Source organism: Galeopterus variegatus, unplaced genomic scaffold (genome assembly GCF_000696425.1).
Source record: "Galeopterus variegatus unplaced genomic scaffold, G_variegatus-3.0.2 Scaffold536, whole genome shotgun sequence".
Taxonomy (NCBI): Eukaryota; Metazoa; Chordata; class Mammalia; order Dermoptera; family Cynocephalidae; genus Galeopterus; species Galeopterus variegatus.
Window position 1 is genome coordinate 145,176 of NW_007726647.1, and position 25,460 is coordinate 170,635.

Here is a 25,460-nt window from a genome sequence, read left to right on the forward strand (position 1 = left end):
ATAATCACTTTGACAGCTAATGGAACGTATGTTTGTGCTTTAAAAATTTCTGAGTTTCATTTTCATAATACAGTAAATAGCGATAGATATAGTCTATGATTTTTAAGAGTTTAAAGGAGTCTTGAGACCAAAGTTTGTGAACCATTTCTCTATGGCATTGTTAAATTGAAGTTGCAGACTTGTTCCTTCTCATTTCTTGTTTATTGAAGTGATTACAGTTTTTTTTTTTAGGAACCATAACCTGTTCTCTTTCTGCTCTTTCAGGGAATAGAATGTGAGTTTTAAGTGTGGGTGGTACAATTTAGGAAGTTGGTAATAAACAATTCTTGCGTAAGAACTTTCTTTTTAACACTACTGGCCAGGGTGACTGTCTTATGATAGGATATGCTTTCATCATTGGAGGGGTCAAAGCGTAGACCAGATAACTATTAATTGAGTATTTTAAAAGATGATTAATAGTTCAGGTAGGGAACTGTACTAAGAGGGATCTAATAATATAAGGCTCATTTAAAAGACACTTAAAATCCTAAAGTTTTGGACCTGGAATTACTTTGGCTGCATGTGAATCTTAACACTAACAAATAGAGTGGAGTTCTTGTTAGTTGGTATCACCCAGTTAAATTCTTTCCCATTAAATTATTTTAAAATTTAAAATGAATTACAAAAATGGACCTTCCAATTTGTTAGTTCTATTTATCTATTTTCTTTCTCCCATATAAAATGTGGTAAATTTAATCAACTTGCTTACTTTTCTTTCCCCCCATGTATTTTATTTCAGTTGGTCGAATTATGTTTCAGCTCTTCTCAGACATATGTCCAAAAACATGCAAAAACTTCCTTTGCCTATGCTCTGGTGAGTGAATTATTAAATTATTTCCAATGAGAAGTCATGGCTTACAGTTTTACCTTGCTTAACAGAGTAGATATTTTCCTGGAAAAGCAGTGGGCTGTGAAATGAGTTTTGTAAATAAAAAAAAATTATTTTCACTGACTTCTATATGAAATCAGGGAAGGATTTTTTAAGGGGAAGAGAGGAGAAATACTCTCAAAAATGAAAAAGAAAGTAAGAATCTATATAATGGGATCTTCTATACATTGTAGTTTATAAAATAATAGCACATATTTAAAACTGATTTGTCTTGGTAGAATTTTACAAATTTTAGTATTTTGAATAAATTTAGCATTCTAGATTTTGTAAGAAATTTAGGGTTAGAAGGTAGAGAGGCAAAACTTAATGAAGTTGTTCTTTGTTACATATGATTGGATTCGTATTTTAAATAAGTAGAAAAAATGGGGAGGAAAAACATCTTTAACGTTACTTTAAAATTAGAAATAGCAAACTAAATTTTTAAAATCCATACTTGGATACACACACACACACACACACACACACGGGCACACACACACCCCTTTGCACCAGCACACACACACACCTTTGCACCAGCACATGCACACACACGCACACAAACACACCCCTTTGCACCAGCACACACACACACACACACCCCTTTGCACCAGCTGCTTTGTATTTTGAGTTTTGTGCATGTGTATATATGTTAAATTGTCATGTCATCTATTTCTTATATCTCTTACAGTGCCAGCACACAGGAGGGGTTTGACAAAGGATTAATTGGTTGATTCTTTCCATGGAAAGATGTGTTCGTAGCTAAACTTCATTTTTTTTCCTCCAGGGGAGAAAGGCCTTGGGAAAACAACTGGGAAGAAGTTATGTTATAAAGGTTCTACATTCCATCGTGTGGTTAAAAACTTTATGATTCAGGGTGGGGACTTCAGTGAAGGTAGAGCTAAAAGTTATGTTCCTAATAACTTCATCTATCAGTTTTTAAAGTATTTCATTACTACTTGTAATTGTAAATATGTCACTTTTAGTATGATTTCAGTATTATGTGGTCAGTGAATAGTTGCTGGATGAAAAAATGTTGTAGATCCAGAATGCATGAAAAAGGAAAATACTGAGACATTTTATTTTGTTTTTATTTAATTTATTTTCATAATACTATAATTACTTGTTGAATTCTCTTTAAAATGAATGCCAATGTACTGTCTGATTGCTTTTGCTCAAGAATTTTGTTGCTGTGATTACTGTTTGAAATAAGTGGATCGTGGAGATCATTTTACTAATGGCATTTATTGTAATGGGATTTGACTTATATTTTAAAGATGAAGTTAATTGAGGACTGTTAGAATTTTGGTTATCTGCAGCAATTGCAAGGTTCAAGGTTTCCTTCAGCAAATTAAAACCATCAAAAATAATTGATGTATATTAGTATATTTTTAATTGTCATTGTGGCTTAATGTAGCTCATTATTTGCAGGTAATGGAAAAGGTGGAGAATCAATTTATGGTGGCTTTTTTAAAGGTAGGCTTAATATTTTATGGTCTTTTATTTCAGTTCTGATATTAAGGCAAATTTGATCATATACTTTTATTGAGAAGAGGTTTACTTTTAGTTCACTTTTTGCATGAAACTAATGCTGCATGAAAATACTTTATTTGCATGAATTTGGGGATAAATTATATTGTAATATGTAACTTTTAATTGACAAGATTAATTAAGGCTAACTTTATGGTTAAACATGACTTTCAGCATGGAGGTTAGGCAACTATATACATGAAAACTCCTATCTTCCTGCCTAAAACTGTCAACATATTCTTTTGTTTATAGAGAATGTGGTCTTTTGCAAAATGAAAAGGTAAGAGAACGAAGCTCAGTAACACAAACTCCAATTCTGTTCCCTTGTACCCTTCCTAATAAAATTATGGACAGTCTGGGTCAGGTTGTGGCTGGATTTCTATATTGCTTGAAGACTTGGAAAATTCTGTGTATTATTTCATATATGCATCTGTGTCTTTTTTCTTTTCCCAATGGGTTATTAGTCCACAGCAGGGAAAAGAATCTAGTTGTGTTTTTTTCCTCCCTCTAAATCAAGCAATTTCTTTGAATAAAAGTTGATATTTCCTCCTTTCTTAAAGGTTTGTATGTTTTCTTTTGTATACTAGAACTATTTGACTGTTTCATTCCTACAACAGTAGCATTTGCATAAATTTAACTATTGCACTTACCCCAAAAAGCCTTAGAAAAGTCAGTTGCAGAGATTTATAATGGGATCCAATATTACTAGGTTTTAACGATATAATAGCTTCAGTATTATAATAGTCTTTTATATTTCCTTTGGGGGGAAATGGATTACTACTCTTTTTCAGAAGGCCGTTCCCAAGGTAATCCTTTTTTAAAGTTTTCTATGTTTCTGTTTGTTCTAAAGAAAGATTTGTTTGTATGAATGTTAAAAGGAAATTTAAATTAGTTTTCAAGGATATTTCTGGAATTAAGATTATCTCTAAGTGATCTTTATGACAGATATTTTTTCCTTTGAACTAGTAGGAAACAGCTGTTTGGCTGTTCTATTAGCATGTAGCAATTTAAAACTAATGTTCTAGGCCACTTTAATGTGGTTGTCCCCTGTGCCAGATACTTTTGTATCTTAAAATTAAAATTTTTGTCTTTACAGCACTTTCTTAGATAATTTAGTGATCCTGTTGATTATCCACATAGTTAATTTAATTTAGACATATCTTTACAACTTAATACATGTCATTTTTTCGTTTTTGCTCTCATAGTCTAGCTTCAATTCAGTTGAATAATAAAGTTACCATATAAAAATTAAGCACGTAAGAGGATCATTAACCTTCTCTGAAGTATAGTGCATTAGGCTGGATAATGGGAAATTTGAAAGAAATGAGCTTTATGATAGAGATTTTTCTAAAAATTTCTTCCTTAGTTTTCCCTGAAAGTTGATAGTTTAAATATCATTTAGCTTAAGTATGTTTCTACTAAAAGTGACTGTTCTAAGGCTGTTCGTATGAAGTATTAAATATATGTTCTTTACCTCAAGACTTTAATTAGTATCTTTTGGCTTTTTTATGCTTTTGTTATTTGATTAGTTTAAATTTTTTTCTAAATATTCAGTCAAGTGTCTGTACTGACCAGAAGAGGAATTTCATCCTTTGCTTTCTATTTATTTACTTGAACATTACTTTAAAAGTGGCTTATAATTAGACACTGACGAATTTGTGTTTTCTTCAAACAGATGAAAACTTTATTCTCAAACATGACAGAGCGTTCCTTTTGTCAATGGCAAATCGAGGGAAACATACCAATGGTTCCCAGTTTTTCATGTGAGTAGGCATAATCCAGAGATGAGCTTTTCTTAAACAGAGAAGCGCTGTTCATGAGAAAGATGGTATAGTTAGACCAAGTTTAATGCTAAAATTCTGTCAACTTTGGTTTTATTATTAATTTCTAATGTTATAGTAACCGGTAAGCTCCAACAACTGCCTCAGCATTCAGCATAATATCCTGGATTTGAATAATGGGACTTAAAAAATGTAACTTGAAGATACACATTATTTTCAAAATATGTTGTCATCTTAAGAAAAGAAATTGACCCCTACCAAATTTGGAGACTCAGTTTACCAAAACTACATAGGAACATAAACTATTGCTGAACATTTAAAAATTGTTCATAGTATAGGACCAGATATACACTTGGCATGGAAAGCAGTTGGTTTGAGTAAACTATTAAATGGTTGTTTTTTTCTCTTACTAATGCTCTTAGAGCCAATTTTGAGAGAGGTGACATTATTTTCTGATGGTGTATAAAGATAGGTGATTTGCTGTTGAGCTAGCATTTAGAAAAACTCACACTTCATGAGGTCTCTATGCATAATTAAATTAACCCAATGTTGCTGTCATTTCTACCTAAATTTATAATGTGATTATCACTCAGGAATTTTCAGACTGCTAAATTTGCTTTTGAAAAAACAAACAGGGCTGGCCCGGTGGCGCACTGCTACGGTGCACCGCTTGGGAGCGCGGTGGCGCTCCCACCGAGGGTTCGGATCCCACATACAGACCGGTTCCCGCTCACTGGCTGAGCGAGGTGCGGGCGCAACACCGAGGGTTGCGATCCCGTTGCTGGTCCCAGTCCAGTACGGGTGCGACACTGAGGGTTGCGATCCATTGCCGGACATGAAAAAAGGAAAAAAAAAACAAACATCTTTACACGTATATGCATGCACAACCAAAAATGTATTTCTCATCTGAAAATCATAAATGAGAGCTTTGGCATAACTTTTAATTATATTCTTATCTAAAGCTACTACTACAAAACCTATTTTTATTATAATCCTGTCATAAAATGTGAAAGATAATTGTCCAACATGAAGTTTAATGCTTTTGATTGGAAGTAAATCTGAGTTGTGCTAGGTATGTTGGAGAATACTTTATTTATGATTTATCAGGAAAAGTTTTCTTTGTCATCTTTCTGAATGGGTGAGTATGAATGGCGCTTCCCTGTCTTTAAAGGAGTCAATTATTCATATTTAAAAAACTCACATTTTAAATTTTTCTGAAAAATAGATTTCCAACATGATCTGATAAAGTTCAGATAAGGGGCATTCTGTTCCTATAATGTCCTAAAAATGGAAAGCTAATAAAGGATGATTACAGGAAAAAGACCCAAAATAGTGGTTCCTGTATCTTGTTTTGATCCCATAGATTATTAATTATTACTTTTCTTTACTAGAATATTTTTCTATTCTTAACCTTCTTAAGGGCCAATAAAAAGGTAGACAGAAATATTTTCAAAAACTTTTCTTAATAGTAACTTAATGTAGAAGCCGTTTACTCTTTGAGGTTCCTCATTTCCATTTTTAAGCTTATCTGAACTGTGAACGTGAAAAACTGATTCATTGGTGAAGAAACTACTATCTGAGGGCTCTAAAGTTTCTTTTAGATTTCCTTTTGGTATAAAATACATTTAAAATTTGAGTTATCATGTAGCAGCAACTTATTGCCATTGTTACATACAGATTAGCTTGTTTATAAAATGTTGGAGTTAAAACTGGTTCACCTTCATACATTAAAATCCAGTACATAAGATTCTTCCTTCTACAAATTTAGAGTATCTCGTCTTTATGTTATTTAGTACTTGCCTAAGTCTTTTTTAGGAGTATTTAGTAAAGACCATTAATGTTTTCTGCATGGCCAAATTTTACATTGGACTGCTATTTTTGAAGAGGAATGTCAAATGAAGATGTTAACATCAATAAATTAGGATTAAAATTTTTAAACTTGTTTTCATAATTAACTGTAGATGGCACTAAAATCACTAGGAACTTGTAACCAAAAGAAAATTTTCTACTTTTAGTTTGAAGTTTACTCCTCAAAAGGAGTTTGCAGTTAAAACAATCTTGGCAAAAGCAAAAGTAATTGAGTGTTTTTGCATGCACACAAAAAATCTTCATCTCCTTTTTTAAAATAAGTTTTTGTACCTATATGCTTCTTTCTGCTGGCTAAAAGTACTAGTTCCCTTGAGTTCCATGATAAAATCAACCTAACGTTCATGTTTCTGAATAAAACATATCCTTTCCTTTATGGAAAGGATAGGTAAAATGGAGATGGTGGCCCATAAAAGAAAAATCATTGAAATATGATGCTATGTCTTGCAAGTCCAAATCCTTTTGGAGTTGAAAGTAGTAAAAAGTATAATGTACTTTCTTCAAATTCTGTATGTAATCACAGATAATAGTTCTGATGGTCACAGAGCTAGCTCATGGCTTCCCAAGGGTAGTTCCTTGCTTTTACCCTGTTACCACTTCTCATGTGGCACTTTGAGCAGCAGTTCCGGAAAAAGAAAGAATAGTATAGGAATGGATGGTGAAATAAAAAGAACTGACTTTATAGTTCCTGTTTTGTAGACCAAATAAGGACTTTTAATACATATTTGCAAAATTGTATTGGTAGCTTATATTATAAATCTGTTACTCTGCAATTCCTAAGGAGTAAATTTGGTGCTGTTAGTGTGTGGGTGTTTCCAAAATGTCCTTCAAGGATCCTTCTGCTTTGTGCATTAACTATTGTCTTCATTACTTACACGCTTTAAAACTTCCCCTTTCTAAGGCATACATCATTTTTATTAAACATAATTTTGCATATATTGCTTTATTTGGCTGGAACAATTATGTATATGATAAAAATCAGATTTTCTACTATAAAGCTATTTATAATTTTTAAAGTAACTGCTTATATCTACTACTGTATGAGTCATAATGATTTTGCTTTTGGGCACCTATGTAGAAGATAATTGATTCTTTCTGGAATAGTACTGCTTGAGGAATGTGAAAGAGGTGATATATGGCACTATCCCCATGAATCACTAAGGAAACAGTGGTTCATTCACGTTGAAGCATTTTTGAAGGAATTCAAAGATTTGGGACCAAAGCTACCAAATTAATTTGGTGTTTACTCATTTTGTCCTTTTTATTATTAATTTTTTAAGTCAAAGACTAGGATGAAACCACAATAAAAGCTATAGAATTATAAAGTCTTAAAGTGGAAAGGGATTTAAGGATCATCTAGTCCAACCTTTTTGTTCTATAGATAATGCTAAATAAAATAAGGAAGAAAAACCATGCAAAGTCCAGGTTATAGAAATTTTACTCATAATCTGGAAGAAATTGATAGCTAGAAAATGAATGCTGCACAGTATAGACTACATAATTTTATTAACCACTCTACTCTGAATTTATTTTAGTTAACTGTTAGAAGCATTAAGTATTTTGCTATAAAATAAAATGACATTTGGGGAAACATTTGTTTCCCCTTTTGCTGTTAATAATAATCATAGCTTATTAATTCTGATCCCAATTTTCATTGTTTTTATGTACATTCATCAAAAAGATAAAGAAAATATTGCATAAAATAGTCATTAAAATTATTAGGTAGTTGTTTATAGCTTTGTATTAAATAACTGTTCTGGAATAGGACACTAAACTAGCTGTCAAGAAGCCTTGGTTTTAGTTTTGTTTCTTGTGTACTTGAGTTAGTTTTTGTCTTCTCTTTTTTATAAAGTATCTATCCCTATTTTCAAAGATAAACATTTTGGTGTGAAAATTTGGACATAAAAAGAAGAAAGTTATTTGTAGGGTGATACTAAATTTCTGAATATGTGGAATGATGTATGTGCAAACTTGTCTTGCCTAAAGGAAATAGTTGTGATTGCCTAATTTTCGAGTCTGAAAGGTGCCTCAAAGAAGCTTTGGGCTCATCTTGCCTAAATCAGGAGCAGCAGCAGTCTGCTCATCAGCTGCTATTAGAACTTAAGTTTGTGCAGGCCTTGTATCACAGCCATTTGGTGCTTTGGGGACCTGCAGAGCTTTGGAGAAACAGTTCCTGTCACTGGCCACTGTCAGTGGTCATGATAATTCTAAAAATGTAAGAAAACAAGGTGATATAAGTCAAACTTTGAACTTTAAACAAAAAGCATTTGTTATATTTTAACAGCTATAAATAGGACAATGGGGGGAAACCATAAGAAGTTCTAGAATATGTTTTGTGTCATTTAAGAATCAGACTTGCAAGTGGCTACTCACTTGAATAGGAGAGGAGTACTGATCATTTCAGAGTAGCAGAGCAAGGGGAGTTGAGAGTTTTAAGGAGTTTATAAAGCTATGTTGATATTTTTGGGTAGCAAAAGTAGATTTGGGGTAGAAATGCTTTTTATATTTATATTTATAAATTTGTGAGAAAAAGATGCTAATAAGTGTTAGAACTGAGTTCTAGCTCTTTCCTTTTTTTGAGTAATACCTTCATATGTTAATTTCAAAATTTTTCATAAGGAAAGATGTTCATGAAACTGAACCATAAGCCAGGTTCTCTCATTATCAAGTGTCTAGTGTTTATGTGACATATGTATTAGCAATGTGGAAGACATTTTGTATCTAATAGAGTTTGGTGTGTATTACCTTAACATTAGTGCATTTTGTACAGTTTGGTGCCTCTTCTGTGACAGTGTGATAGTTTCAGGAGCTGAAGGAAAACATTTGCATGTTGAAAGCAAATCAGATCGAAATAGATTATCTTTATTTCCCTCTTCCATACGACTTCACACCTGCAGTCACTGTTATTTCACAACATTCATTGAAAATTCCTCATTATTTCAAACATTGTTCTTTTTTGACATTCACGTATCAATGTCTTTACAAGAAATTAAATCTTTTTAAATATTTCTAGATTTAATACATCCAAAACCCCTATAAAGCATTTTGTCCATGGTATAATAGGGTTTTGGGTCTGAGTAGTAATAGATGTGTTTAAGGTTTAATACAGTTTAAATTAGTCAGTGTGTGTTCTTTGGAAAGAAAAAAAGTTCTTTATAATGGGGAGAATCAGAGATTAAACAGGAAAAGAAAATACTGTGGCCGAGATTTGACAATACACCCTTACACTTTTATCACTCTTGCCCTTTTCTCCTCTGAGAAGATTCCTAAATTCTAGTTGTGCCGCTTGATTATTTTATTACTATTATTATTATGTTCGGTGACTTAACTTCAAAGTGTATGTGGCAGGGGACAGTAACTATGGTCTAAATATTTGCTCATTAATTTCTGAAAGTGGTCTGTTATGACGTGTGACCAAAAAAAGGTTTAAATGTAGAAGCATGAAAGGTTCTTAAACTACTGGAAGTGAATTATTAAAAATTCCTTGAAATTTTGTTTGTTTGAATTATCTTAACTCAGTTTTTTCTAATGAAATCTTTGCTTTTGACTGGTAATAATTACTCCGGGGCGTTCAGATTTTTATATTTGTGTATGTATTCAAGATATACATTTTTCTTTTTTTGATAAAGATGTTAGTTGTCTTAGCTAGTTTCTTGGCTTTGTGAAAGGCAATGTAATGTTTTGTTAAGAGCTCTTATTGGCACTCTAGTGTTATAATATTAAGAATTTGAAGATTCCCACTTCAACCACAGTGCTTTTCTTAAGCATAATTTACCTCTACGTAAATACCCTGTGCGAAAGAAAATTTAGAGCCCTCCATTTTAAAAAGCTTTCTTGCTTTGCATAAAACTTGAAAATATTTAATTTCAAAGTTATATTGATATTAAAACATAGATTCAGTCTTGTCTTAAAAGTGTATTACAATTTATTTCTTGCCATTTTTGTGTAAAATTTACAGAAAGAGTGTTACACCGTGCGCTCCAAAGGTAATGTCTCATTACTCTAAGGCTCTCTCTTTCTTTCTTTGCCTTTATCTCTTTAATCCTTTTATTGTGTGCATTGAAACATTTTAAGAAAAAGAAAAAAAAAACTTTCTGCTTGATCTGTATAGCAGCAGTATGTGTAAGACAAGTGTGTTTTATTGTTCCTGGTTAATTCTGGGAAGTATATTTTAATTTCAGTGGCTTGTTTCCACCAAGTTTCTACACATCTGGAGGGGGAGAGGGGTTATATTTTATATAATGGTTTTAGATCTCATTTAAGTAGGGAACTAGTAATTTCTGCATAAGGCCAAATGCTTCTCTGATAATGGCATAAAAACAGATTGTTTTTTTGAGTAACAGTGACACTTTTCAGTTTCTAGGATTTGCAAAGTTTGAATGAACCCTTGCGCATATTTATTTTTTAAGTAGATTCATGGGTTTGGGAAACTGGAAAATCAGTGTCTCTGAGTCACTGAAGAAAATGGAAATGTGTAAATATTGAAAGGTTTTGTAATTTGAAATGTTCTTTGTGTTTTTTTCTCCTTTAGGTATATTTTCATAAGCATATATAAACTTAGCCTCTGGCCTTCTTCAGGTCTTAACTTACTGAGCATATGTCACCACTGCAAGGTTTTTTAAGTAGTTGTACAGGTTTGAAAGATCAATATAATTAAGTTAGTGGGATAAGGTCTCTTTGCCCATTTTAGTAGAGTTGAATAGACTGGGCTGAGCATATCATTTCCCCCTGCCTTTTTGTAACCCCATTTAGTTAATGTCCTCTGTTTATGCATGTCCAGTGTCAGCCAAGTGCCAGTAAAGCTGCTTTACATTGGAATTTCTACTCCTGGAATGTAGGCTGAGAACCCCAGCGGGCTTCTTTTTGTTAAATACTTTCAGTATTCTTAATATGTAGTCTAGCCCAATTAAAGTACAAATTTATATTTCTTCATCCTGAGTTGCAGATGTGAGTAATGGATTTAAATTATTCACTTAAATTAGGCATCTCAGGCAGACTTAAAGTTGTTCTTGAAAGAGTTATTCTTGTCTTCATTTGTTTTCTTTACTACAGCAATAAAGGACCAAGTTGTTTATTCTTCAGTTTTCATTTGAATTAAAAACAAAACTTGAATATTATGAAGATAGCTATTCCCATTCTCAAATTGAGTCTCAAGTATGTTGCTGTATCGCTGTGGTTAGCTAGAATGTTTTATCTCACCATTTGCTCCAAAGGTTTGCTATAAGGTGGTTTTTACAGCATTCCTGTTAGCGAAGATGGCAATTTGAATTGGATTCTGTGTGTTTCAGAAAAAGCTGTAGGTTTTCCACTATACCAGAAGATCTGAGAGTTGTGAGAGAAAGGATCAAGGAAGGAGGAGGAATATAACTAATCAGTAAACCATTCATCATTTTCATTTCTACATATTTGAGACTGATTCCTGACTTAGTAGAAAATGTTTACCTTTTTAAAAGCACTCTTTATGTCTTTCATAAAATGGAATCACCGTCTAGCTCATGTACTGATTTCTTTTGCATCTTTAGTGTGCTTTGATAAAGTTTTATAATTACGGGAAGGACGTTTCCATCTTAGTTATTGTCCAAGGAGATTTTTGCCTTTTTTTTTTTTTTTGTCTTTTTTCGTGACCGGTAACGGGATCGCAACCCTCAGTGTCGCGCCCATACCGCGCTCAACCAGTGAGCGGACCGGTCTCTATATGGGATCCGAACCCTCAGCGGGAGCGCCGCCGCACTCTACTCAGTGCACCACCGGGCCGGCCCAGATTTTTGGATGCTATTTGAATGGTTTAAGCGTTAGTGGCTCACCAAGTCACTAGATTTTCTTTGTTTTCTTTTCTTTTCTTTTTTTTTTTTCTGCCTGTTTTTATTTTTATAATTATATTGGCTTGAATTTCCACTTCTCAATCTTCTAAGGAATATATGAGACTCATGGTTTTATAACTCAAAATTTCCTTTAAAATTCTGGAACTTCTTAAGTTGACATTTTAATTTTTTTATATTAAATTCTGTAGTACTCTTACAGAACTGAATATTCTTAATGTAAGTATAAGCATTACAGTTTCTTGTGCAATATTTTAGCAGTGTTGTGAAGGTTAAAATTGTGTTTTGACTTTCATGTCTTAGAGTTGCCTTAAAATGTATATAAGAATTTACATGGGACCGTCTAATACAGTGACTGCTTTAACATGTCCTAATATCCAGTGACCTTTTCTAATTCTCATTCTTATAAACTAAGATGCCTGTGGTTATAATTCTGAGTCTAATTATCTGCTTTTGAATTTTTTCCACTGCAATCCACATAGTGTGAAGATCTGTGAAAATGCTATGGGAAAACCAGCTTGGGTTCAAAATATCTTAAAAGTACCCTATAGACTTCCCAAGAGTTACTATCTGACAGTTTGTGACTGTAGAAGAAGGCATTTGAGTGTTTTCTGGGCCATAGAAATTTAAAATGCCTGTAATGTTATCCATCATTACTTACTTTACTATTAGAATTGTTGGCAAATTGAAGGTTTTCTCCCTATCGCATTTTCAGAGTTGCTATGAGTGGCAGAGTTTCACACTGGGTGAAGGAAGAGGGGCAGGAAGTTCGAAAACAGGACTCCCTAGGCCTCTGTCTGCCTGCCTAGAAGATGCAGACTGACTCAGTATGAGAAATAACAAATAGAAGAACTCATTTAAGTGTGTGGGCAAGAGATGATCACACTTTTCTTTTTATAGGGCAAATGATAGGTGCTTTTTCTTGTTTAATTAATTGATAAATTTTGAGGTTTTTTGATGTTTTTGTTTTTTAGATTTGAGAGTAACTTTAATTTCACTGTGTATTTATGCTGTGTATTTATGGCTATAAGTCAAATCAAACCTATTTCATGTATTGTGTATACATATATAGTCTAATAGAGATGATTTTGTAATTCATTATAATCTTGAGGGGTTTTTAATCATTAAAATGGCTACTATTGTTGTTTAGGGGTTTTTAAGGTTAGATGTATATCATATTTAACTTTTCCTCCTATCTTTTTATCTTTACTTCTTGGTTTTCTACGTGCTGTGTTTAAACCTTCTGCTCTCTTCACCTGAACAAATCGTTTTTGACATCATCTTTGTGTTGATGTTTATTACTCAGTACCACAAAACCTGCTCCGCACCTGGATGGGTAAGATTATGTTCTTAATACTTTGGGAAAGTGTTGCGGGTGGCCAGCCATAAAGACAGATTGGGCCAGGGGGAATTCTCAAGGGGACGCTGTTGATGTCTGGATTAATCTCTTATAGCCAAGCTCTTCCTTAAGGATCACAGGGTGCAGTAGTTTTTACCCCATGGCTCTCATGTGACTGAAGGGGTCTTTAACTTGTACCCATGGATAGGCCTCTCAGCTATGCAGTCTTGAGTGTCCATGTAAGGACAGTTTCAGAGTATCAGGTGCCATCTGAGTATTATCAGACTGTTTACCCTAAAATGGTTAAGAACCATTTTTTAAAAGACAGGAAATTGAGGCCCCGTTTGAGTAATTTTTGTTATTTCCTTTTATGAAGTAAATTTCAAATTCTCATTCCCTTCTAGTTGCTTCATACATCAAACACTTTGGTTTTATTTTTGGGTCTGTGGACATGTAATTTATAACAGTTGTCTTAATTACTGTTCATAGCCTAATTATCATCAAACCAATTATTTCTTAAATTTGTATTGTGACAGGGTGCATGTTGTTTTTGGACTGGTTATTTCTGGTTTTGAAATAATCAAACAAATTGAAAATCTGAAAACTGATGCTGCAAGCAGACCTTATGCAGATGTGCGAGTTATAGACTGTGGGGTGCTTGCCACAAAATCAACAAAAGATGGTAAGAATTTTGGGGGGGTGGAGGAAGTAGAATACAGGTAAAGCATTGTTGAAAACTATAACTTTTAAAGGTAACTCTTAGATTTCAGTAGCGGAAAAAACTTGTACTAGTGGTATAGCAGTGGCCCTTTATGCCTCTGTATCATATCCTACATCCATACCCTCAGCAATATTGTCAAATCTTAATCTTACCTCCTCTTATTACTTCCCCTTGCTACCAGCCTGATTCAAGCCACTAGCATCTTGTCCCAGGATTATTGTAGAAGTCTCATAACCGTTAACCTTACCTCTGTGCTTGCTCTTCTATAATCTTTTCTCAGAAGCAGTAGCCTCCTAACTGGTCTCACTGCTTATATCCTTGGCCCTCTGTGATCTGTCCTTAACAGTAACCAGATAGATCCGTTTTAACCATATTTCATATCCGTGTCACTCCTGTTCAGAACCTTCCAAGGGCTGGCTCTCTTTTCAGTCAGCTGAAGTCTTTGCAATGGTTTGTAAGGCCCTACATGGTCTGGCTGTCTGCTCTCTCTCTGACCTCTTCCCCCTCATTCATTGCCTTCCAGCTATATTCACTTTTACTCAGATATGCCAATTACTCAGGAATTTTGTGCTGGCTATTCTGTCTGTCTGGAACACTTCATTAAGCTACCTGCATGACCCCTTCCCATGCTTCCTTCATGTCTGTGCTCAAATGTTGTTTTAAAATACCAAACTACCCCCTACTCTCCCTATTCCCTTTAAGCTGCCTTTTTTTTTCTATCTTAACACTTATCATTTGTCATATGCAATTATTAATTTTTTTATTACCTGACCCAACTAGGCTTTATGAGGACAAGGGCTTTGTACCTTACAGTCTTGCCAGCAATCGTATTATCAGCTTGAAAAAAAAAGTTTATTTAAATTTCATTTTTAGTTTGCTATACATAAAACATATTTTACAATACTCAGTAATCACATTTTTTTTTCCTTTTTGTCTTTTTTCGTGACCGGTAACGGGATCGCAGCCCTTGGTGTCACGCCCGTACTGCGACCGGCAACGGGATCGCAACCCTCGGTGTCGCGCCCGCACTGCGCTCAACCAGTGAGCGGACCGGTCTCTTTATGGGATCCGAACCCTCGGCGGAAGCGCCGCTGCACTCCCAAGCGCTGCACTCTACCGAGTGCGCCACCAGGCCGGCCCCAGTAATCACATTTTTTACTCTGAAAGGTCGGTCCTGAAGTCCAGTATTAATATTTTTGTTAATATTTCTTAAAAGTTTTTGAGAAAAAAAGGAAAAAACCAACTCATTCAGAAGGCTCGGATTCGTCTTCCAATTCCTCTTCCTCTTCCGAATCATCTTCAGAAAGTGAAATTGAACATGAGAGAAGCAGAAGAAGGAAACATAAGAGGAGGCCAAAAGTTAAACATTCTAAAAAGAGACGAAAGGAAGCAAGCAGTTCAGAAGAGCCAAGGAATAAACATACAATGACCCCAAAAGGGTAAGTGTGAAACACCAAAGTAGTCTTACCTAAAAAAGCAGATAAACTCCCTGGCATGAAAAAAGTATTTATAATTTTATCAACTTAATTTTAGGATAGCATTTTAGGACATTATAACTAAATTGAAGTCTGGCAAATCTACGAATAGCACAGGCATTTCATATTAAACATTTGGGTGTTTTAGGTGAAAATAATGCCTGAAACTCTTAAAAGAAAAAAATTAGGATCATTTGACAATTTTTGTATCAAAATTTCAGTACTCTGGGTTTTTCACTAGATTGATGTTTTATATATTCTCTTTGTGGAAATTGTATAACCCTTCTGAGCTTGTAAGCTATCAGTATTTGTGCTGTTATTTTAGTATCTAATTTTATGCGCTTTTATTATTATGAAATGCAAGCATTACACATATGGGTGACTGAGTTTGTTTTCTCTAAGTCACTCTGAGAGGAGTGATACCAATGAAAAAAGGTCAATAGATTCAAATGCTAAAAGGGAAAAGCCTGTGGTCCGCCCAGAAGAGATTCCTCCAGTGCCTGAGAACCGATTTTTACTCAGAAGAGATATGCCTGTTGTCACTGTGGAACCTGAGCCGTAAGTAGCATGACTAACCTATATGTTTTTATTTCTCTGATAGACAATTCCATCAGCTCATTGCAGTTCCATACTCATTTATTGAACACGATTCATGTTCGAAGCACTTTGAAAGATACCGTGAGCAATGTCAGATTAATGAATGAATATACCCTACCTTTTGGAATTATACTAGTAGGGAAAGGAGGTTGGACAAGTTGGTTAGGGGATAAGTTTTTATTGGAGGTCTGAAAAAATTTCATTACTGATCTTGTTACCTTGACCTTTCATTAGAGAGGTTAGGTTTTGGTTACCAGAATAGAGGGTTAGTTCAACTCTTTGGATCCATTTGAGTGATGAAATGTGTTCTAATTTGAATAGTGCAAAATTAATCGCATGATGATTGGAGATTTAATTTAGTGTCATAAATATGTTACTGTTGTTAACTTGCTCAGTGATAACATACAAAATAAACCGAGGTATGAAAAGTCCTCTCATGTATGGAGGACTGTAGGTGTCAAAAAAACTATACTCTTAGAATTATCCATACAAGAAGGCAACAGATTGAAAGCATTGAAAGAGGGACAGCTTATAATAGAGTGGGGGAGATAAACAGTAAAAAATAACCAAAACACAGTAAAGCATCAGAGTCAGTAATACCTCAGTATTCCCTTAAAATCACTGTTTTGACAGGAGACATCTAAAAAAGGATTTTGTTGAAAGGTAGTACTGTGTTTAAAAAGATAGATACTAGTATTGTGTATTTTTACCCCATTTGGTTTATTTATTTATTTATTTATTTGAGTTTTGTCATTTAAAGAGTTTGCTTAGAAAATTTGGTTACATGGAATGTCTCATCCTACAAAAGTGTTGGATAAATGAGGCGTTTTTGTATTGTAAGGGCATAAATTCTGCATTTAAACATTGAGAAAACTGCCTAGCATTTGCTTATTTTTATATTTTATCACAATCTTCTTTTCTAGGAAGATTCCTGATGTTACACCTGTAAGTGATCAGAAACCATCCGTATCAAAGTCTGGACGAAAAATTAAAGGAAGAGGCACAATTGTATGTGTGTTAAGATTTCTTTTTTCAAATTATTTATCTAAACACTAAAAATTGTTACCTATAGGCAAAATTCTAGCTTTAATTTTAGATATAATAAAAATCTGTTCAAGAAATTAATTGTATTTTTCATAGCTACAGGAGGGTACTGCTGTTAGAGTTTACTGTAGTGTTTGAATGAGTTTAAGTATGAAATGAACATGTGAAACAATCAGTGAATATGTTGAGAAATCTTAGTATGTTGAATAATCTAGGCTAATTTCTTGTGAGATTACAGGTGAATCTCAGCCTTTCTCATCTCATTTAATGCCTTATGTTTGAAATAACTTCATACCATCCTTTTGATACTTGAATTATTGCCTTTGAGATTGAGTCTTTTACCAAACTTTATCCTCTAGCAGACTGTATTAGAGAGGCATTTTAAAAAATAGTTATTCCCTTTGTTTTTAAAGCGCTATCACACACCTCCAAGGTCAAGATCCTGTTCTGAGTCAGATGATGATGACAGCAGTGAAACCCCTCCTCATTGGAAAGAGGAAATGCAGAGATTGAGAGTATACAGACCACCTAGTGGAGAAAAATGGAGTAAAGGAGATAAGTAAGAACTTTGAGTATAAGTACAATCCTATGTTTGCTATATTTTAAGTGTTAAGGGGCTAGAGACTTAATTCTGGACTTTTCATTAAAGATTTACAGTCAGAATGAGACCATGACAGGAATACTGGAGTGCAGTTAACTAAGTGGGATGAATGACTTTAGGGGGTCCTTTAAGTAAAATTCTGTTTTCTCTCACAAAAACTATAAGCCTACTGAATATTTTAAAGATCTCTTATTCAGTTTTAGAAATAATCAGGACTTAAAAATTATATAGCAAGGGCCGGCCCGTGGCTCACTTGGGAGAGTGTGGTGCTGATAACACCAAGGCCAAGGGTTCAGATCCCTATATAGGGATGGCTGGTTGGCTAAGTTGGGAGAGTGTGGTGCTGATAACACCAAGGCCAAGGGTTCAGATCCCTATATAGGGATGGCTGGTTGGCTAAGTTGGGAGAGTGTGGTGCTGACAACACCAAGTCAAGGGTTAAGATCCCCCTACCGGTCATCTTTTAAAAAAAAAAAAAAAAAAGTTTATATAGCAGATTTTTCCTAGCCAGGTTTCTTATTGACTGATGAATTGATTGGTAGATAGGAAAATCTGTACCCAGTATGTACATTAACTTCTCACCTCAGGGACTGTTGCTTCTTCAGAAGTGTACCCATCTCTTACCCTCAGTGACACCTCACAGCAGAATATCTATTTTAGAAATGGGGCTAGCCCCAGAATAATAACTAGTGAACAATGTGTCAGTGGGATCCTGTGTAATTCATGGTAGAATTTTCTTTTTCTCTGTGGGCATCCTGCAGAGTGGTTTGAAGTTGGGAGATGAAGGAAAAGATGTATATCTGCTGTGTGGAAGTGGCTTAGACACAGTGGTAATGAGGACTTGTAATTTTGAGCCTTGACATTACCACCGATATTGTAAAACCTGCATCTGTTTTCATGTGCTGTTTCCTCAATTTCTGTTTTAAGTAGTAGTTTTACTTTAACCTTAGGAGAAAGTCTTGATTACCTCTTTGAGGCAGAGAGAAAACAACAGTCATGGTAGCTTCTTGGAAAAAGAGGCTTCTCTTAAAAAAAATTCAGGCAGCAATCCTGTATCTGCAGAGGATCAACAGAATTGCTTAGGAAACTTGCTTTGATTCTCCCTCAGAAATTGCTTCTGGGGCAGAGGGTTGTGAGCAGATCACAGCCAAGAACTTGGTATATCAGTAGTGCTGTTGTAGTCAATTGATTTGATTTTTAAAAACATTTTCCTATCAAATTTGAAATTCTTTGCTAAGCTTTAAACAAAATCTTTTTGTGAGTTTATCTGTTAGTAGTTATCAGTGTCTCTGAAAGTATAAGGATTTAATTGATTATGAAATGAACATGTAAAGCTATAACTCTTTGATTCATGCTTCCTATGTGTGCTTCAAGTATGGGAGTCAAGTGCTTTGTTGTTAACAAGGCTTTTCAGTGCTTTTGCATTGACAACAAATGTGTTTTAAGACATAGAAAATGTGCTTAAAATAACTGCATGCATATTATGTCCTTTTCTGTAGGTTAAGTGATCCCTGTTCAAGCCGATGGGATGAAAGAAGTTTGTCCCAGAGATCCAGATCATGGTCCTATAATGGATATTATTCAGACCTTAGTACAGCAAGACACTCTGATAGTCACCATAAAAAACGCAGAAAAGAGAAAAAGGTTAAGCATAAAAAGAAAGCTAAAAAGCAGAAACACTGCAGAAGACACAAACAGACTAAGAGGAGAAGGACTGTTGTACCATCTGACATAGAATCCTCAAAATCTTCCACTCGACGAATGAAATCCCCTTGTGATAGAGAAAGGAGATCTCGTTCTTCCTCTTTATCATCTCACCACTCATCAAAGAGGGACTGGTCTAAATCTGATAAGGATGACCAGAGTTCTTCAACCCATTCCAGCAGAGACTCATACAGATCAAAATCTCACTCACAGTCTTATTCTAGAGGAAGCTCAAGATCAAGGACTGCATCAAAATCCTCATCACATTCTCCAAGTCGATCAAAATCCAGATCTAGTTCCAAGTCGGGGCACAAAAGGACAGCATCAAAATCACCAAGAACAACAACTTCTCAGTTAAGTGAAAATAAGCCAGTTAAAACAGAACCTTCAAGAGCAACAGTGCCACAAAATGAAAACGTAGTAGTACAACCAGTGATAGCGGAAAATATTCCTGTAATACCGTTGAGTGATAGTCCCCCTCCTTCAAGGTGGAAGCCTGGACAGAAGCCCTGGAAGCCCTCTTATGAGCGAATTCAGGAAATGAAAGCTAAAACAACCCATTTGCTGCCCATCCAAAGCACTTATAGTTTAGCAAATATTAAAGGAACTGGTAGTTCATCATCCTACCATAAAAGAGAAAAAAATTCACAAAGCGATCGGAGTGCTTATTCAAAATACAGTGATAGAAGTTCAGAAAGTTCACCAAGGTCAAGGAGCAGGTCGTCTCGGAGTAGATCTTACTCCAGATCGTACACAAGGTCACGTAGTCTAGCTAGTTCACATTCAAGGTCTAGGTCTCCATCATCTAGATCTCATTCACGAAATAAATACAGTGATCATTCACAGTGTAGTAGATCATCTTCATACACTTCTGTTAGCAGTGATGATGGAAGGCGAATCAAGAGGAAATCTAGATCCAATGGGAAAAAAAATAATGCTTCAAATAAAAGGCACAGCAGAAGCTCTGAAAAGACACTTCATAGTAAATATGTCGAAGGCAGGGATAAATCTTCATGTCAGAGAAAGTATAGTGAAAGCAGGTCATCTTTAGATTATTTTTCAGACAGTGAACAGTCAAGTGTTCAGATTACACAGTCAGCCCAGGAAAAAGAGAGGCAGGGCCAAAAGGATATAACAAATAGCAAAAAAGAAAAAAACAGAGATGAGGAGAAATCCAAGCCTAAACGGGAATGCCTTCGTTCAAAAAAAAGAACTTCGAAAGAGAATCTTTCTGATCACTTTAGAAATGGCAGTAAGCCCAAAAGGAAGAATTATGCTGGGAGTAAGTGGGACTCTGAGTCAAATTCAGAACGAGGTGTAACTAAAAACAATAGAAATGATTCCCGGCCATCTTCTGATAAGGAGGAAGGTGAGGCCACCTCAGATTCTGAATCAGAGGTTAGTGAAATTCACACCAAAGCCAAACCCACAACAAAATCTTCAGCAAATACTTCATTGCCTGGTGATAATGGTGCTCAGAAATCAAGCAGACAGCAGTCATCAGCTTCTGATTCTGAGGACTCCTATTCCAATTCAGAAAATAATAGAGGAAAGTTGCTGAAGCACAAACATGGGTCAAAGGAAAATCTTAAAAGGGAACACACCAAAAAAATGAAAGAGAAATTGAAAGGGAAAAAAGATAAAAAGCACAAGGCTCCAAAACGAAAACAAGCATTTCACTGGCAGCCTCCACTAGAATTTGGTGAAGAGGAGGAGGAGGAGATTAATGAAAAGCAAATTACCCAGGAGTCAAAAGAGAAAAAACAAGTATCTGAAAACAGTGAAACCATAATAGATAATCCCAAAACTGAGAAATCCTGTGAAGAGGGCGGCATTTCAGGTAAACATAATACAATGACTGTTTCATCAGATCTTGATCATCTTACTAAAGACGATAGTAAACTCAACATTTCTCCCACAGCTTTAAATACTGAGGAAAATGTAGCCATTTCTCCCCCAAATATTCAGCATATTGAAGAAGGTGTCCCAAGTGGAGTGGAGGATGTGCTTCAAACAGATGACAACATGGAGATTTGCACTCCTGATAGGAATTCCCCAGCCAAGTTAGAGGGGGCTTCCCCTCTAGGAAATTCAAGGCTTGACTCTCCAGATACAAGCATTGTTCTAAAGCAGGATATGCAAACAGAACATCCTGAAGCAGTGGTAGTACAACAGGAAAGCGGCATGTCTGAAAGCAAAACTATGGGTGAAAAGAGGAAACAGGAGGGCAGCTCTGCTAGTTTGGCCAATGCTGTAGAAAATACTGGGAAAAAGGAGGTAGCTGAGAAGAGCCAGATCAACGTCATGGATAATAAATGGAAGCCTCTGCAAGGTGTGGGGAACCTGGCAGCACCTGCTGCTACCATATCCAGTGCTGTGGAAGTTAAGGCATCAACTACTGTGCCTGAAATGAAACCACAAGGCTTGAGAATAGAAATTAAAAGCAAAAACAAAGTTCGGCCTGGTTCTCTCTTTGATGAAGTAAGAAAGACAGCACGCTTAAACCGGAGACCAAGAAATCAGGAGAGTTCAAGTGATGAGCAGACGCCTAGTCGGGATGGTGATAGCCAGTCCAGGAGTCCAAGCCGATCTCGAAGTAAATCTGAAACCAAATCAAGACACAGAACAAGGTCTGTCTCGTATAGTCACTCAAGAAGTCGATCAAGAAGTTCTACATCATCTTATCGGTGAGCAATACTCTTTCCTTTTTTTCTCCCAAGGAGAGTCTGTTATTATTTAGCTTGGAAGTACATCAGAGTTAGGGGCAAAATCACTGTTTCCAAACATCTAAAGGGGAATAAGATGTAGTTTTGTTCTGTGTGACCCAGAGAACGGATTGAGAACATAGGGAGTGGGGATTTCAGGAGAAGAAATTTGGGCTATCAGTTAAAGCTCTCTAGCAGTAAAAATGAGTTGCTACAATAGGTGGCGAGTTTTTTAAAGATGTGAGGCTGCTCTCTTGCTAGTCAGTGATGCCCTAGAAGCAAATCCTGAATTTACAGAATATACCATATAGGATTTAGAGATCATTAATCTAACCTTCTATTTTACACATGTGGAAGGTGACAGAGACAGTTACCTGCCCAAGACAGGCATCTAGTTGATCTTTATTTGGGGGTGGGGGAGGGAAGGGTGAATAAAGATGATCTTTAGAGGGCCAACCCCGTGGCGCACTTGGGAGAGTGTGGCGCTGGGAGCGCAGTGGCGCTCCTGCTGTGGGTTCAGATCCTATATAGGGATGGCCGGTGCGCTCACTGGCTGAGCGCGGTGCGGGTGACACCAAGCCAAGGGTTGCGATCCCCTTACCGATCACAAAAGGACAGAAAAAAAAAAAGATCAGGGCCGGTCCGTGGCTCACTCGGGAGAGTGCGGTGCTGATAACACCAAGGCCACGGGTTCGGATCCCATATAGGGCTGGCCGGTTAGCTCACAGGGTGAGCGTGGTGCTGACAACACCAAGTCAAGGGTTAAGATCCCCTTACCGGTCATCTTTTAAAAAAAAAAAAAAAATGATCTTTAGATTTTTTTGTTATTGTTCAAGTTGCATCCAACTTGTCATCAGCATAGACTGGGTAGTAAGAAGAATAAGAATTAAACTAAAAAAATTGTTGATGGTGATATGAAGTTAATAAGTAGTTGTGTTGCATTCTTTTCCTTGGAAATATTTCTTGGTTTTACCTGTTTCTTAATTACTTGTATCCCTTATATCGTGCTTGATTTTCATTATTTGAACTTAAAATTCAATAAGAATTATTGACTGTTTTTTTCCTTTCTAGTTATTAATCAGTATTTTTCTTCCCTTGCTCACCCAGACTTCTTAAAAAAGGAAACACTACTTGCCATCTGTAATAACTATCTCCCATTTATTCCTCAGTCTCTTGCTTGCTGTCTTCTGTGCCTTCCCTCCCCACTTCCCACTAAATTGACCAAAGTTTTCAGGTACTTCCCCATGGCCAGTGCTAGGGCATGTTTTCAGCCCCTACCTTCTGGGAGCCCTCTGTTACCTCTTCTCATCTCTTTCAAACCATTTCATCCTTGTGTTGTGGTCTCCTCTTCCTCCTCCTGCCCTGACTCCCAGCAGGCCCAGGGAGCTGTTGGATCATGGCATTTTCTATTTGCGTTACTACTCTTAGAGACAGTTGCCTGTTGAGCTACTCTAGCTTCCATCTGCTCAAGATCTGCCTTGTCATTTACGCTCAGATGGCTCCGAGCTGGTGGTGATACTGGCTGTTCTCCTCATTTACCTTCCTAGCACTGCCTTTGGAGTGGGTGGTATTTCATTTTATAAATAAAGACAGGCATAGAATGGCTAAGGAATTTGCTTTAGTCTCTGTAGCTAACGGGTAGTAGACTGAGATGGCTAAGCTTGAGTACTGTCCTGCCTCCCTGTTTTGGTTACCTGCCTGGGCCTGACTCCCCCACTAGATTGAACTCTTTGAAGTCAGGGACTGTGTCTTACTCATCTTTCATCATCTCTCAGAGTCTGGCTCTATACTTTTTGTTTGAATAAATGACTAGAATCTTATTAGAATATAATGTATTCATCCTCTTGCAGATAAACTGGAAGCAGGTCATGTCTTCCAAAACATGAGTGCATACTGAATAAAATCTATATTTCATAAGTAGCCTTTTCCCAGAGATATTGTTCTATTCCTGAATAACAGGTTTAAAGTAAGGGAGAAGGATGGGGAGTCAAGTGAACGCAGAGTTAGAATTGTACTACTTAAGTTTTTTGTTTATTTTATTAAATATTAAATAGATATAAAAATAAAACAAGTGATTAAAGTATAAAAAACAATGTATACTCATCTGGCTTAAAAGAATAGAGCTTTGATGTACCAATGTCACCCTACTTTCTCTCCTCTCTCCTAGAGTTAACCATTATTCCAAACTTTTGTTATAACTTTGTTTTTCTTTATAATTTTACCGCAAATGTTTCTATCCTTATACAGTGTTACTTTTGCATGTTTTTGAACTTTTTGTAAATAAAATCCTTTTATATGTATACGGAAATTCTTCATTTGCCTTTTTTATTCAACATTGTGTTCCAGAGATGTATTTCTACTGATAGATGTAGTTGTAGTTTATTCATTTACCTAGTTTAGAATATTTCATTATATGTCTATACCTTAAGTTTTTTTTAACTCTTTCTACCATTGATAGAGATTTGGGTTATTTCTTCTTTTATTATTGCATATATATGCTATTAACATACCTGTACCAGCCTTCTCTGTTCATTTGTTTTTATTTTAATTTCATTCTGTTTAGTTTAAACTGTGGTTGTTTCTGGATTGCCTCATTAGCTATCACTGTCTTACCCACTGTGAAGAGTTTGTGAGAGACTTTTCCTCTTGTTGTGTTTTCCCCTCCCTACCCTACCAGTAATTAATTTTAACACCATGGTGAGTTAGTATAATTATAAGATTTTTCACTCCTCTTAATTGTAGGTCAAGAAGCTACTCTAGACCTAGGTCTAGAAGTCGGAGCAGAGGATGGTACAGCAGAGGCCGAACCAGAAGCCGTAGCAGTTCCTACCGCAGTTACAAAAGTCACAGGTGAGCTTGTGATCTCGTCCTGCAATGTGGTCTCCGCCATGTCTGTTTTCTAAGGGCTGAGCTTAGGCAGGATGTGGCAGCTGTTGAGAAGAATCCTGTCATTGCCCAATACCAGACTGACCTATTTTTTCATCTAGGTCTTTCTTTCAAAGAGCTTTGAAATTCTTCCCAGCTATTCCTAGGATAGGGTCTTATCAGAGTAAGGCAAGAGAAGCAGTAGGAATATTTAAAAGAGGCCCTGACCCCTACCCTCTACCTCTTCTAAATACATCTTCCTTAACCTCAGTTCACATGTGCAATCACCTCTTGACCTGGATTAGGGATTAGGATAGGAGGATTGTAGAGAGGGGACTAAAAAGGAAGAAGCATGTATATGTTGGGGGCTGACCCCAGATTTCTAGTTCTCCTGGCATCTCTCCCTCTTTTGCCTCTGAGATACCTTCCACTGCGCAGCTTCACTGTACTAACAAGTGTCCTACCTGTGCAGACCTTTTCCCCCTTTCCATTCAGTTTAGAGCCTCCCC

General features: G+C 35.9%; 1 protein-coding gene across 4 annotated transcripts in view; it reads left to right on the top strand.

Moving 5' to 3' along the window:
- The window catches only part of NKTR (natural killer cell triggering receptor), a 48,459-nt gene that overhangs the window by 17,244 nt on the left and 5,755 nt on the right, over positions 1 to 25,460 (top strand). For 2 of the 4 annotated variants that reach the window (XM_008569834.1, XM_008569835.1), the window contains exons 3-14: positions 779 to 853; positions 1,692 to 1,799; positions 2,336 to 2,380; positions 4,110 to 4,197; positions 13,207 to 13,236; positions 13,776 to 13,921; positions 15,177 to 15,399; positions 15,838 to 15,993; positions 16,956 to 17,040; positions 17,490 to 17,635; positions 19,177 to 22,068; positions 24,829 to 24,936. In XM_008569834.1, the coding sequence (XP_008568056.1) occupies positions 779 to 853; positions 1,692 to 1,799; positions 2,336 to 2,380; positions 4,110 to 4,197; positions 13,207 to 13,236; positions 13,776 to 13,921; positions 15,177 to 15,399; positions 15,838 to 15,993; positions 16,956 to 17,040; positions 17,490 to 17,635; positions 19,177 to 22,068; positions 24,829 to 24,936 (4,102 nt within the window). Of the gene's footprint in view, positions 1 to 778; positions 854 to 1,691; positions 1,800 to 2,335; positions 2,381 to 4,109; positions 4,198 to 10,039; positions 10,068 to 13,206; positions 13,237 to 13,775; positions 13,922 to 15,176; positions 15,400 to 15,837; positions 15,994 to 16,955; positions 17,041 to 17,489; positions 17,636 to 19,176; positions 22,069 to 24,828; positions 24,937 to 25,460 lie in introns of those variants that run through there. The other 2 variants (XM_008569836.1, XM_008569837.1) reach the window with 2 other exon arrangements.